We start from the raw sequence: 14,770 nt of genomic DNA on the forward strand, positions 1-14,770 counted from the left end.
GCTGACAGGAGATCAGAGGTTGGTATTATCTCCTGGGTGAGGAGCTGGGCAGGAGCAAACATCTGAAAGTGGCCTCACGTCGCATCAGGCAGACCGCCGGTGAGATTCTCTCTCTTTTTTCTCCGTCTTTTGGCTGTGGGATCTCTCTGATAGCCTTTAGCGGTGAAGGAGGACAAATTCCTCGTGACAGTTTTTCCTCAGCAACAGAAGAGCAGATGAAAACAGATCTGCTTGACATTGCTACAACCAAAGCATGCTCTTTGAGGCAAACATTGCTTTTGCATCCCAATTAAATTTGCATGCTTTACTTGTCGCCAAAAGTTCTGTGAAATTAACAAAGGGGTATCAAGGGCGGGATTTGTATTTATCGTTTTATTGGGATTTGAAATGTTGTGTCGTTTATTTAAAAGTAGAGATTCTGGTACATTGTGCTTCATAAACATTCACTAGTAAATGCAAATATGTGTGGAATTGAAATATACTGTAGAATATTTTTGCATCCTGTGGTTCATTTATGAATTGTAATGATTATTTAGAATTTAGAATTCTAAGCACAGACAGTAACTAAACAAGCTCTTTGCAGTCATCAATACAATGGAGCTTGCGTATCTTACTTTTCACCAAATGCTATATTAAAAGAACAAGCATTTGTCTTGCATACAAAATGTTGTTATAATGGGGAATTTCATCAGAATTTTCTCTGATGGGTAGTTTGTATTAAATAAGATTCAAAATATTGTTGATTCCCACATGTATTGCTTTTAAAAGTGAGGAGTTTTAATATGGAATCTTTTTATAGTGTCACTGTAGAAACCTACAAATCAGTTAAAAGATTTTTAAAAATATTTGTTAATATTATGAGTTCTATCTTATAATAAAAAATAGTTTTCACATTATTGTGACTTTTACGTCAAGTTGTAGTTTTTTTAAATTTTATTAATTTTACTTCAAAAAATATTTTCTTTCTTAGAAGTTTGGCTTGTTTCTATTTCAAAAAATCTAGAAAGAAATTAAATTAGTGCTGTCACCTCACAGCAAGAAGGTCGCTGGGTCGTTGGTTCGAGCCTCGGCTCAGTTGGCGTTTCTGTATTTTTTTTGGTATAAAATACAATTAAAAATTATTGTTGATCATGAAATTTCGTGCTTTAAAAGTGAGGACTTTTGATATGGAATCTTTCCAATTTCCTTTATTTTATTTTTAGGAATTATTAGGACTGTTTAGTGTCACTGTACAAACCCATATATCAGTTTATACATTTTGTTATAGTATTTGTTAATATTATGAGTTTTATTTAATATAATTTACATAATTGTGATTTTTTACGCCAAGTTGTAGTTAATTTGTAAATTAATTTGACTTAATTTTTTTGAAGTTTTGTCTTGTTTCTAATCCAAATATCTAGAGTGGAAATGGAGCTTGCATGTTTTACTTTTCACAAAATGCTATATTAAAATAACAAGCATTGCCTGTACTTTTAAAAATGGGCATAGAGGATAGGATTCTAATATTTAAAATGTTCTTTGAATGGTGAATTTCATCAGAATTTTTTCTGATATGTAGTTTGTAATAAATAAGATTCAAAATATTGTTGATTCTGCTATAAATAATGCTTTAAAAGTGATAACTTATGAAATCTTTCCAATTTTCTTTAATTTATTTTTGGAATTATTAGGACTAGGGCTGCACTATATATTGTTTCAGCATCGATATCACATTCACAATAGTCACATCACAATATCTGCAATGTTGAGTTGGGACTATAGTTAGTCAGCAACAAAGACTGCACAGTGGTATTTTACATTACATTTGATTATTCAATTACTGTACCTGAATATCTGACTGTTTCACTCTTTGGATAACCATTAAGCACTGCTTATTACACTTTATCTTTGCTCTATATTATTTATTTATGCTTGCAATTTGTTTGGTTTTCTTCGCTGCAAGATTATTCCAATCAATCTAAATAAATGATTCTGTCCAAAAGGAGCTATTCAAGTCATCTGCTGATATTCATATCACAATATTTATCGCTGTGTCATTTTTCCAATATCGTTCAGCCATAATTAGGACTGTTTAAAGTCACTGTACACAAAATTATATATCAGTTTATAGTTTTTTTTTTGTATTTGTTAATATTATGAGTTCTATTTAATACAAATTGTATTATTATGACTTTTACGTCAAGATGTAGTTTTTTTATTATTAATTTTACTTTATAAAAAGGATTTTCTTTCTTAGAAGTTTTGCCCTGTTTCTAATCCAAATATCTAGAAAGAAATTTAACCAAGCAGCGTTTTTAAGTTAAAAGAAATATTGCTTTGTCTTTAGAAATAATAAATTAAAATTAAGTGATTTTTTTTTAAACAAGCATAGTAATCTGAGAATGGCATAAGCAAAATAATTTTCAGTTTGAAATAAGATTTTTTTGTATTGATTTCAATTTAAAATATTGTTAATTCTAAAATGTTGTGCTTTAACAGTGAAATCTTTCCAATTTCTTTTATTTTATTGTTTAGTGTCCCAGTAACAACCTGTATATCAGTTTATAGTTGTTTTTCAATTCATTAATATTATGTGTTATATTTAATTTATTTTCAGTTTTCAAATTATTGCGACTTTTACGCCATTTGAATTTTTTAAAAATTATTTTACTCTGCAAAAAATGCTTTTCTTTGAGCTTTTGTTCTTGTTTTATTAATATCTAAAAAAAAATTTAATCAAGAAGCATTTTTAAGTAAAAAACAACCCAGGCTCATTGTGGATATGTACCCAGGTCTACATTTCTAGGGACAGTGAAATGCATAACTGGAGGTACGTCTGTTTGCAGTTTTTGTAAATTCACCAGAGGCTGATGTGTATGCTTTTTGATGATCTCAAATTCCTCTTGTGCGTCCTCTTCTCGTGTCCACCAGAGGGTGCAATATACACTTCAGTCAACCAGGCAAGCTTGCTTTGGAATGAATGACTCTGACTGACCGACTGAACCACCCACCCACCCCCGTCCTTAAAGCATACCGATAGTGTTTTCAAAAGCAATCTAGAAAAAGAAAAGCTGTCACGGCCATGTGATTTACCACATTTTCAGCCTTTTTTTTTTCTTCATTTATTTTTTTGATGTTGTTTTACCCGGTTTCTAGAACGGTTCTTTGCCAGACACGAACACTGTCATCACGGCGAACCCCGCTCTGCATTCCATAGACATACCTCTGGTTACATAATTAGTGCTCTCCAGAAATGTAGAGAGGGGTACATATCTACAATGAGCCTGTTACATGAAGAAACTGTTTTGTTTTCATGAATACTAAATTAAATTTAAGTGATTTTTTTTTTCTTAAAACAAGCGTAATAATCTGCCAACATTGTAAGCAAAATAATTTTGAGTGTTTTACTTACCTCAATTGTAAATGATTTATCTTGTTTTAAGGAAGAACTCACTTAATTATGACTTATTTTTGCTTTAAGAATATTCTTGCTTTTTAGATATTCGGACTAGAAAGAAGACAAAAACTCAAAGTAGGAAAAGCAGTTTTTATTGGCAGTTCTTGCTTGTTATTTTATTTTACTCACCAGAAATTGTCAAGGAGAATTTTTAAGTATTAAAACAACAGAATTCTTAATACGAAACCAAAGATACTTAATAACTTAAAGAGCCCATATTATACATGAAATAAGGTCATATCTTGGTTGTAAGGGTCTCCAACAACAGTCTAATATGCATGCAAGGTCAAAAAACACTTTCATGGTCTTATAATCTGCATTTATTTTTATCTAATTATCCCAGCGACTCCCGTATGAATCGTCCAGTGATTCATTTGTTCCCAAACCCCTCCTTAGCGCGAAGCTAATCTGCGCTGATTGGGCCGATGACAGTCTGTCGCGATTGGTCGACTGCCTTCAGTCAGAGAGGGAAATGGCCAATAGCTAATCAGCAATTTAAAAAGTAATCACAGTTCATACACGCTCGATAGTGTAGGCGTGGACTTTAGCTGCCACACTATGGCGAGTGGATAGTGCCACGGATAACCGAACGAAGGAGACAGTCGTGTACTCGCCATACCACACACACACAAAAACACACACACACCTCCGGATGACAACGCTCCCGCTTCAGCCCGCACCCGCCAGGTTTTAGCCTGAGAACCCGCTCCGTTTTCTGCCCGCCGCGCCCGGTCCCGCTAGAGCGGAGAACACAACCAAATATCACCCAGTATACAGTCCAGACAGCCAAGCTGTCTGTTTAAAAACACACACACAGCACAAAGTACACAAAGCTCGTTCGTTCGTTCGCTCTCTCTCCCTCTCTCTCCCCGCGCCAGATTTCTGCGGCGCGGGAATACATTTCCGAATAAATCGCGGGAGCAGAACTCTAGCACGGAGCTCCATAAACAAACAGCACGCGTCGCGTTTTTAACGTGACTTTGCACGCGATAAGATAATATATCCAGTTAACCTGATACAGTACACGCGGTTACAAGTAACAAATCACAACTAAATACATTTGCAAGCTAGAGTAAACGAGGCAACAACTTTAACCGCACGTACTTACACTTGAGAAATGTAGGAAGAAACCCATCCTGACGTCCATCAGTTACTCTTTACTGATCCTTCCTTTAACAAACTCAGATGAAGTATTCTTTGTAGCATGTAGCTTCCAGAAGTTTCCAACTGCTTGGTTATAATGCTGATGTTTCATCTTTGGGTAGAGACTCAATATATCCATCTGCAGTGTGACTTCAATCGACCGGCATGTTTGTGTGCGTGTGTTTGTGGGTGTGCGTGTGTTTGTGGGTGTGTGTGTGTGTGTGTCTGGGTTACTGCGTCAGAGGGCGGGGCCTCAGGTTTGAAATCTCCCGGGTTTGCGCGTGCACGTGAAAAACTTTGTTTCGTTCGTACGTCATGGCGAAACACCTAATGAGTCGGTATCAAGGCGACTCGTTTGAAGCACTATGATTCGACTCTTTTATAGATGAATCAACAGTTTTAAACACTGTATTCTTACAGATTTAAGCCTTAGCTGGATACTTCACTTCACTTAGAGCTGTGTTACACACTACATGGAGGGGAATTTTCAAAAACCCATAATATGGGCTCTTTAAGATACTTTTCTACCCCGGCCTTTTTGACTCTAAATGAAACTTGTATGTTTTACTTCTCACCGAATGCGGCGTTAAATTAACAAGCATTGGCTGTACTTTTTTAGGAGGGATATAGAGGGCTCGGTGTTGAAAAGTACAGGATCCCCGCAGAGAGCTCTAACAAAGAGCAGGGGGCCAAGGGGGGGTGACACACTGAGCGCTATGATGAGCCGCAGGAATAAGATGAGAATTAAAAGGCTAAAGCATCACGGTGTGTCCAAGTCAGTTTAAATCCACTTTAGAAATTCTCCCACCATCGTCCCCTCTTGACTTTTTTTGTTGTTGAGATTTTATTATTAATTAAACATGGAAAATTGAATGCACAGTATTGAAGTCAAATTGTAAATTGTAATTCTATAAAGGATTTCCTGTTGTTTAATGCAGAGAAGATTTTTTAAAAACATTATTAAACATAATAGTTTTAATACGGAATTTCTATAGTAATACTAAGATACTAGTATTCAGCTTAAAGTGCAATTTAAAGACTTAACTAAGTTATTGTGTTAGCTAGGGTCATTAGGAAAGTTAACAGTGCTTTGTTCGCGATATGAATACAGTTTTACAAGATAGTTTGATTAGCAATTTTTATCAGTTTTCTGGGGAGTCTAACAGTATTCAGTTACAGAAATTGAATAACCACAATGCAAAAAAAAAACGTTGCCTCGTTTCCAGTCCAAATATCTAAAAGATCAAGTAAAAATATTGTTTTGTTTTCAACTTCAGAAGAAATAGGTTAAAATTAAGGCCCCATTTACACTAATGCGTTTTAGTTTGAAAGCGCATAAGTTTTGCTACGGTTACGCCATCCATCCACACTACGCCAGAGTTTTCGAGTGTAAAACGGAGCGTTTTGGAAATGCTGAAGAGGCCGTTTTCATTCTAAAACGCTGCTGCTCCGTCTCAGTGTGAAAACGGAAACGGTAAACGTTGGCGGACAGCCATTTTAGGTCCCTTCAGAAATGCTCAATTGCGTTTAGTTCAGGGCACTGGCTGGGCCATTCACGAACAGTCATGATGTTGTAAAGCCACTCCTTCGTTATTTTAGCTGTGTGCTTAGGGTCATTGTCCTGTTAGAAGTTAAACCTTCGGCCCAGAGAAGGTTTTCGTTACACTATATCTCTGTATTTGGCCGCACTCATCTTTCCCTCAATTGCAACCAGTCATCTTGTCCCTGCAGCTGAAAAACACCCCCACAGCATGTTGCTGCCACCACCATGCTTCACTGTTGGGACTGTATTGTACATGTAATGAGCAGTGCCTGGTTTTCTTGCCTGGAATTTTATTTCTTACCATCTTGGAGTCCTTCTACTGTAAATGTTTTATGTTCAGCTCACTTTAATTTTCAAGAACAACTAAGTTAACTATTGCGAATGTGCACATTTCGTTATCAATACTAAAACGATATATTGCGGATAGGGATGCACGGTTTACCAGTATTATGGCAGTATCATGATACTATTGCTCCAAAATACTGGCGGTGCCACTGTAGTCCGTAAACAGTAGTATCGTCATTAATGGTAAATCTACAAAAGATAATGTTGCATGTGGAAAAGTAATGAAAAACAATAAACCATTTGATTTGAATATTCTGGTGAGCCTATTGCACATTTTAGATCGATTCAGTTTGAACGCACATCTAAATCAGTTCATTTCTGTTCCTGTTAATATAATTTAGTAGAAACCATGACAATCTTTTCAAAAGAATGACTCGCAAAGTGAAATTTTGAATAACTTTGTATTGTTACCTGAGAAGACTGAAAAAAAAAATAAATGAAAAGCCCAAAATAGCAACAGGAAACACTAAAACTATTTTTGACCTCTATATATAGCCTAATTTTGTTAGAGAAATGCTCTTTTGTAATAAATTTCAATCAATATAATTTGTATCTTTTTTTATTGTATTTTTGTTCATCAGTTATCTACTAAATAAACAAAAAGAAGGAATAAGTTTTAGGTGAAGTGGGGTGCAAATAGTTGGCCTTAAGGGAATTATAAATTACATTCAAGTAGGCCTATTATAACATTAAAAATAGTATTTCTGACAATTTTCTTTATAATTTGAGTTATGAATTACAGTATCGCGATACTACTTGGTATTGTGATGCTTCACCTGGTTTAATATCGTAAGATTAATTAATGTTATTGCGACAACCCTAATTGTGGAGCCCTACTTTGTTCTGTAAAAAAAATGTAAACAAAAAACAAAAAATGTAAATGTTGAGCTTAAAATTTATTTTCAAAAAATCTAAACTTTTATTCTCTCCAGCCAAACTAAAAATATAAGACTTTCCCCAGAAGAAAAAAATATATATAAAATGAAACTATTTATGTGATTATCCTTTCTCTGTTAAACATCACTTGCTAAATATAAAAAAAAATGCACAACAATTTTGACTTCGCAAAAGCTCTTAATCATTAAACGCCAAAAAAAGAGATTTCAATTGCTGGGGTGTGGATGAAATGACACGTGCACCGTCAGAGAAATTCAGATTAAGTTTGATTAGAGAGAAAGAGAGAGAGAGCTGTAGGAGGAGAGAGAGAGAGAGAGAGAGAGAGAGAGAGAGAAAAAAAAGAAGGGGCTTGAGTCAAAGCACCGGGCTGACTTTAATGGAGGGAGCCAGCTGTATTGTGTCCCTCTTGAATGCCGTTTTCATGAAGAATGTTTAAAAAGACATTGCTTCCTGGGAGCGTAATCTCTATGGCTACAAAGTGGGGGAGTCTGTCGCTGGTTGTCGGGGTGGGGGTGACGCTTTTAGGGGAGTCGATTTCTTTCTCTCGCTCTCTCTTTCTGTTCTGATGGGGCAGTGAATCAGGTTGAGTTCATCACACTCCCGTTCAGCTGTTCCAAGCCTGCAGACTCAGCCGACTGGGTTTCCACGTTGGGTGAAGATGTACTCAAAGAGCGGTCTGTCAGGTTGGGACTCGTGGGACTCTCTTGTGTATCTTTCAGAAGCTGCTGCACCCAACTATGAAGCTGGACCCGAGAGCAGCGGTCCTGAGAACATGCAGTCATTTACAGTAAGTACAGATTTGTTTTGGTTTTTAATGCAATTGCATTGTTTTGTTTATGCAAATTAAATGCAAGTTTGTTAGGATTGTGCAGTCCTTTACTGTAAGTGCAGTTTTGTTTTGGTTTTTAATGCAGTTTTCATTGTTTTGTTAATGCAAATTAAATGCAATTTTTTTGAAAACATGCAGTCATTTACTGTAAGTGCAGTTTTGTTTAAGGTTTCTAATGCAACTTCATTTGTTAATGCTCATTCAATGCAAGTTTTCTAAGATCAAGCAGTCATTTACAGTAAATGCAGTTTGCTTGATTTTTAATGCAATTTAATTGTTTTGTTAATGCAAATAAAATGCAAGTTTTTTAAGAACATGCAGTCATTTACTGTAAGTAAATTTTTTTTGGTTTAATATTTATAATTATATTTTTATATTAATAATTTAATATTTACATCTAAAATCATTACTTTGTTATCTTGTTGATTTTTTTTTCTTCAATATTTTGGCAGGTAATGCTTTGTAAATATTCTGTAGTAAACTATAAAGGTTTTTATGGAGTGTTATTTATGGAATATGCATTTTTTTCTGTATTTTGTTTTAGAATTATTAGGATTATTTGGATTATTTTAGTAGTTTGTGAGTTTAGATCTACACAGGCCTTTGGAATTTGTTGAAAACATGTTGTCATTTACTGTAAGTGCAGTTTGCTTGATTTTAATGCAATTTAATTGTTTTATTAATGCAAATTAAATGCAAGTTTGTTAAAAACATACAGTCATTTACTGCAAGTGTGGTTTGCTTGATTTTAATGCAATTTAATTGTTTTATTAATGCAAATTAAATGCAAGTTTGTTAAAAACATACAGTCATTTACTGCAAGTGCGGTTTGCTTGATTTCAATGCAATTTAATTGTTTTATTAATGCAAATTAAATGCAAGTTTGTTAAGATCATACAGTCATTTACTGTAAGTGCAGTTTGCTTGATTTTAAAGCAATTTAACTGTTTTATTAATGCAAATTCAAATCAAGTTTGTTGAGAACATGCAGTCATTTACTGTAACCGCAGATTTGTTTTGGTTTTTAATGCAATTTTTATTAATGCAAATTAATTGCAAGTTTGTTAAGGACATGTGGTTAATTACAGTAAGTGCAGCTTTGTTTTGGTTTTTAATGCAGATTCATTGTTTTGTTAATGCTAATTAAATGCAAGTTTGTTATGAACATGCAGTGATTTCCTTTAAGTGCAGTTTTTTTTTTTTTTTTTGCTATTTCTTTTGTAGTTTGTTGTTTTTGTAAGCTTGCATTTTGTCTTCAGATTTGCTTCATGTCATGTTGATGAGTTAATTATTAATGTTTTATTTTATGAATGTACATTAATTTTTAATGAAATGTACATTAGGGGTCAGATCAGATTAGGCAGAACAGTGTCATGTTTGAAAGTGTAGAACGTTATTTAAGATTTACATTTTAAAATATTTTTTTTGTTGTTGATTCTGTTTTAGATTTCGGCAGGTAATGCTTTGTATATATTCTGTAGTAAACTATGAAGGTTTTATGAATTGTTATTTATGGAATATGCAAATAATTATTAGGATTATTTGCATTATTTTAGTAGTTTGTGAGTTTAGATCTACACTGGGAATTTGTTTTAATCACTGTTATTTTATTATAATTTGTTTGTATACAATTATTACTCTAAATTATAATTATATAAAATTATACATTAAATGTTAATAAAATGGCGCAGTAGGTAGTATGATCGCCTAACAGCAAGAAGGTTGCTGGTTTGAGTCCCTGCTGGGTTAGTTGGCATTTCAGCGTGGAGTTTGCAAGTTCTCTCTGTGTTCGTGTGGGTTTCCTTTGGGTGCTCGGGTTTCCCACATAGTCAAAAGACATGTGGTACAGGTGAATTGAATAAGCTAAATTGGCCGTAGTGTATGTGTGTGAATGCAAGAGTGTATGGGAGTTTCCCAGTGTTGCGTCGTGGCTGGAAGGGCATTGGCTGTGTAAAACATATGCTGGATAAGTTGGTGCTTCATTTCGCTGTGGTGACCCCAGATTAATAAAGGGACTAAGCCGAAAAGAAAATGAATGAAAGCATGAATGCATATTAATCAAGTATTATATAAGATAACATATTATTCTTCTTCTTCTTAATAATAATAATCATATTTTTATTTTATTTTTTATTGAATTATTTTGAACAATCTAATTTTTTACTAATATTTTGAAACAATATTTGTTTATTCAAAATTAAGTATTTTTACTCATTTTGCTTTGTGCTTTTGTCATTTTATTATTGTTTTGCCGTTCTGATAGTTTTATTTGCGCTTTAATCTTTTTATACTATTACTGTTCTTTGTAATCGTAATATTTAAAAGGTAACTCATATTTAAATTAGTTCTCAAGGCAATATTTAAGTCTTTTTTTTCCTAACTTGCATTTTATTTTTAGTCATTTTGTTTATTCGTTAGCGTGTTGGTAATCAAACGCTGTGCCTTGTGCTAAGCTAATTGCTGTAACGTCTAGAGATTTTAGTCATGGCAGCCATCAGCTTGGTAATTCAAGTGTACTAATGTGATGGACAGTAGGAATATGAAGAGGTGTGTGGATGTACTTTTGGATATGTGTGACTCTCACAAACACACACACACACATGCTCGTTAAACCCTCCCATCCACTTTAGCCAGCAACTTTTCCCAGGACTGTTCTCCGCCCGCTCTGTTCTCCTCAGACAAAGCTGGGAAACGGGAAAAGCCAACAAAGTGGCTGCAATAGGAAGCCCGATCCCGCACAGTGTTTATGATTTATCCCTGTTTGATTCCCGCTCAGCTGACACTCGTGCTGGTTTTTTTTTTTTAAATGGAGGTCGGTCAAAAACTCTCCTAATCATTCTTCTATTTCCTTCCTCTCTTCCCGAAATTCCATTTTTCACATTTCATGCCTGACTTTTCAAGGATTTCTAATCAGCGATGGCTTGGTTTTAGCTGGAACATCGGTACAGGGTGATGTAAGAGATAAGCAAACTCTGGATTATACTAGGATCTGTGAATTAGTCAAAAGATTGTGTTACATAGTGGCTCAGTGGGTAGCACTGTCACCTCACAGCAAGAAGGTTGCTGGTTCGAGTCCCGGCTGGGTCAGTTGGTATTTCTGTGTGGAGTTTGCATGTTCTCTCCATGTTCGCATGGGTTTCCTCTGGGTCCTTCAGTTTCGCCCACAGTCTAAAGACATGTGCTATAGGTGAATTAATTAAACTAAATTGGCCATAGGGTATGTGCGTGTATGGATGTTACCCAGTACTGGGTTGCAGCTGGAAGAGCATCCGCTGTGTAAAACATATGCTGGATAAATTGGTGGTTCATTCCGCTGTGGCGACCCCTGATAGATAAGGGACTAAACCGAAGAAAAATGAATGAGTATTGAGAGTTGTTTGCTATTGCTTATAAACAGCAATAATTCCATTGCATGGACCATCTGCGTTAATGATTCTCATTTACTTTGAATGGCGTGAGGTCAACTGAATTGCAGGGTTGGGTATTGTTTTGGGTTATTTTGATACCAGTGCTAAATCGATACTTTTAAAACAGTACCGGTGCCAAAACGGTGCCTGAACTGATACTTCCGAGCCACAAAATTATGGGGGATGACTCTAGAAAAATCTTTTATTTGACAAAAAATATTTTAATTGAACAATATAATTAGAGTTTCAAGGTTTACATCAATTCATATTTTATATATTTTAAATTAATTGCAATAAAATATTTCTTTTGATTATTTGTTTGTTAGCATGAATTTAAGATTTGCATTATGCAATTAACATTACATTAGCAAACTACTAACCTATGGAAAGGCTGTCATCAAAATCAGTGAACTCCTTTTTTCTAGGGTTGGGGCGTTTATATCAGTGATCGAATAATTTGCCTTAATGTGAATAATATGATAAAGGGGTTTACATGAGTTGCTTTTTGAATGTTTCTTTATGATTAAGTTTTATGTTATAGCACATACACTGAAAAAAATTATGCAGAGATGATTCCTTGGATTTACTCAATTTTTTTTTATGTTAAGTGGTTGTAAACAATTTATTTGTGTTGAATTTAAACAAACAAATTAAGTTAATCATTATTAAACTTAATTTGTTTGTTTAAATTCAACACAAATAATTTGTTTGCAACAGTTCTGCATGCAACACTTTTTTTCAGTGTAGGTTGATTAACATCATTGCATCAGCAGGCTTTTCACGTTTCCTCTAGAGCAGGGGTCTCAAACTCAATTTACCTGGGGGCCGCAGGAGGCAAAGTCTGGGTGAGGCTGGGCCGCATAAGGGATTTCACAAAAAAAAGTCCTCAAATGTCATCATTAACAGTTTTAATTATTTCTTCTGAACATGAAGTGTTCTGAACATTAATAGAACATTGAGTGAAGATTATGAACAGTTCTTCTGAACATGGCATCTTTTGCCTACTCCTTGCTGCCAGAGACTTGACAGCGCTTCTTCTCACAAATCTGAACCACATTTGGCTTTAGAGCGGAAGCAGTTGAGACCCTCAGTATGGCTTGAAGATGATCATCATTAAGTCTAGACCTGTACTTTGACTTATTGAAGTCCTAGGGAAAAAAGTGGGGGAACTCACTCAAAACTTCCATTCCCTCACCTAAAAAAAAGGCGTATATATGTATAAATAAAACACCCCCACCCCACAGTCACATCAGTCTGTACCAGTCTGTATCTACCTATAATATCAAGATGCAGGGCAGGCACGTGCACACATAGGGCTCAACCTGTGCAGAGCACATGCCCTTTTTAGTCTTGCATAGAAAGTGCCCTTCCAAAATGATCAAAAGTGCCCCCGCGACGCGACACACCCTTGGTCCCGCCCTTCAGCAGGCGCGCGATAACACCGCTCTTGAGTACGCGCGCGACAACACAGCTGATCAGAACGCGCGCGACAACGCGCATTGAGTGACAAGCGCGCTGTGTACGGATAGAATCAGCGGAGCGGGGAGCGCTCTCTCTCCCCGCTCCGCTAAATTCTGTCAGAGTACAGCGGTCGGCGCGGGCCACAAAATATTGCACTGAGGGCCGCAAATGGCCCGCGGGCCGCGAGTTTGAGACCCCTGCTCTAGAGTTTCATGTAATTTCAGGTGTTTCATTTTTAATTTTTGGACTAACTTCAGTTCGACAGTTTAACCTTCATTCAGCAACATATTGTTCATGCCCCTGTGATAAACTAGTATGCAAGAAAGTGCTGGATGAGAATATGAAGAAAGGACTGGTGGAAGAGTGTTGTTTTAATGGAATTTGATAGCGCACGCCGAATGGAAAGCATTTTGCGATGCCGGTATCTGTGGTCTTTAAAAGTAAATATTAAAAATCTGAGTATTGGTGTCCATGTAAACATGCTCAGTGAAAGTGCCAGATGATGTCGCAAGCTGTCAAAGACAGTGCATTCCTGCCTTTACGTTGATTCCATGAGCCCTCAAATGTTTCATTAAGTTTGACTAAGTTTGATTAAGTTTCCCCCTTACACCCATCTTTTGCAAACCATCTTCTTACGTTGCTGTGTCAGGATTCTTGCTTGTAAAATATAGCCATACTTTAGAATGCTTAGTTTAAGTAACTTTGATGAACGCTATCGTGTTTGTTGATGAATCTGAAGGGAGTCGCTCACTGCATTCGCTGTACTGCGCGTGTTGCCTAAGTGCGTATGTTCCCAAAACAACAAAAACAAACGCCTAACATCGTTGACGGTATTCGTATCCCTTAAAGTCGTTTAGAATTCAATGTTAAGAAACTGTGTGACACAACGCATACCTATGTGTGCCTTTGATGCACCCCTTGATGCTTCTTACGTCATTGTCGCATCACCAGTGGCACCGAAATTCATATGCTGATTTGGTCCGGGTTTCAGTACCCAACCCTACTGAATTGTGAACCCATCGAGTCATATTGAGTATTTCGGCATATGTTTTATGCAACGGATGCCCTTCCAGCCGCAACCCAGTACTGGGGAAACACCCATACACTCTTGCATTTACACACATTAATTCACTTCCGGTCAATTTAGTTAATCCGATTCAAATATAGCCAGTGCTTGATTTGTGAATTGCGAGGTCCCGGAAGAGATTGGGGTAACGAATTCGGCATGTTACCCGAGGATGGATAGACGTCGCGCATGAAGCTCGGGCGGTGGAGGACAGGGGATTGGGGTAGATTGGATGATGGATGGCAGAGGGGTGTCGCGGACAAAAGTGGAGAGGGTTAGGGAGTCACGGAAGAAAGTGAAAGTGAACAGCGTATGGGGGGAGGAGGGCAGTTGAGGTAAAATGAGGTGCGGGATCAGATCTCAGAGGTGCCAGATCTGAATCCGGATCCGGCGTGTTCCAGCACAAATTAAGCCCTGCCTATAGCACAAATTTTTGGATTGTGGGGGAAACCGTAGCACCCGGAGGAAACCCATGCCAACATGAGGAGAACATGCAAACTCCACACTGAAACCCAGCCAGGACTTGAACCAGCGACCTTCTTGCTATGAAGCGACAATGCTAACCAATGAGCCACCATGCTGCCCAAAAATGAGTCAGCTTACTCAAACATTTTGCACCAATAACTTTCCACAAATGATT

At 36.4% G+C, this 14,770-nt stretch overlaps 2 protein-coding genes across 7 annotated transcripts in view; one reads left to right on the forward strand and one right to left on the reverse strand.

The window, feature by feature from the left end:
* The window catches only part of LOC147844485 (uncharacterized), a 133,884-nt gene that overhangs the window by 92,710 nt on the left and 26,404 nt on the right, over positions 1-14,770 (reverse strand). The window lies entirely within an intron of this gene.
* Positions 1-14,770, forward strand: part of rgs3b (regulator of G protein signaling 3b) — a 116,199-nt gene that overhangs the window by 27,913 nt on the left and 73,516 nt on the right. For 4 of the 6 annotated variants that reach the window (XR_015491974.1, XR_015491975.1, XM_087254383.1 and 1 more), the window contains 2 exons: positions 9-99; positions 8,087-8,154. Coding sequence is in view for 4 of the 6 variants with exons in the window: in XM_087254383.1 (XP_087110509.1) it covers positions 9-99; positions 8,087-8,154 (159 nt within the window). In the remaining 2 variants the exon portion in view is untranslated. The remainder of the gene's footprint in view (positions 1-8; positions 100-8,086; positions 8,155-14,770) is intronic. The other 2 variants (XM_087254384.1, XM_087254386.1) reach the window with 1 other exon arrangement.

The sequence above is a fragment of the Danio rerio genome, chromosome 5, assembly GCF_052040795.2.
Source record: "Danio rerio strain M-AB ecotype USA chromosome 5, GRCz13ab, whole genome shotgun sequence".
NCBI lineage: Eukaryota > Metazoa > Chordata > Actinopteri > Cypriniformes > Danionidae > Danio > Danio rerio.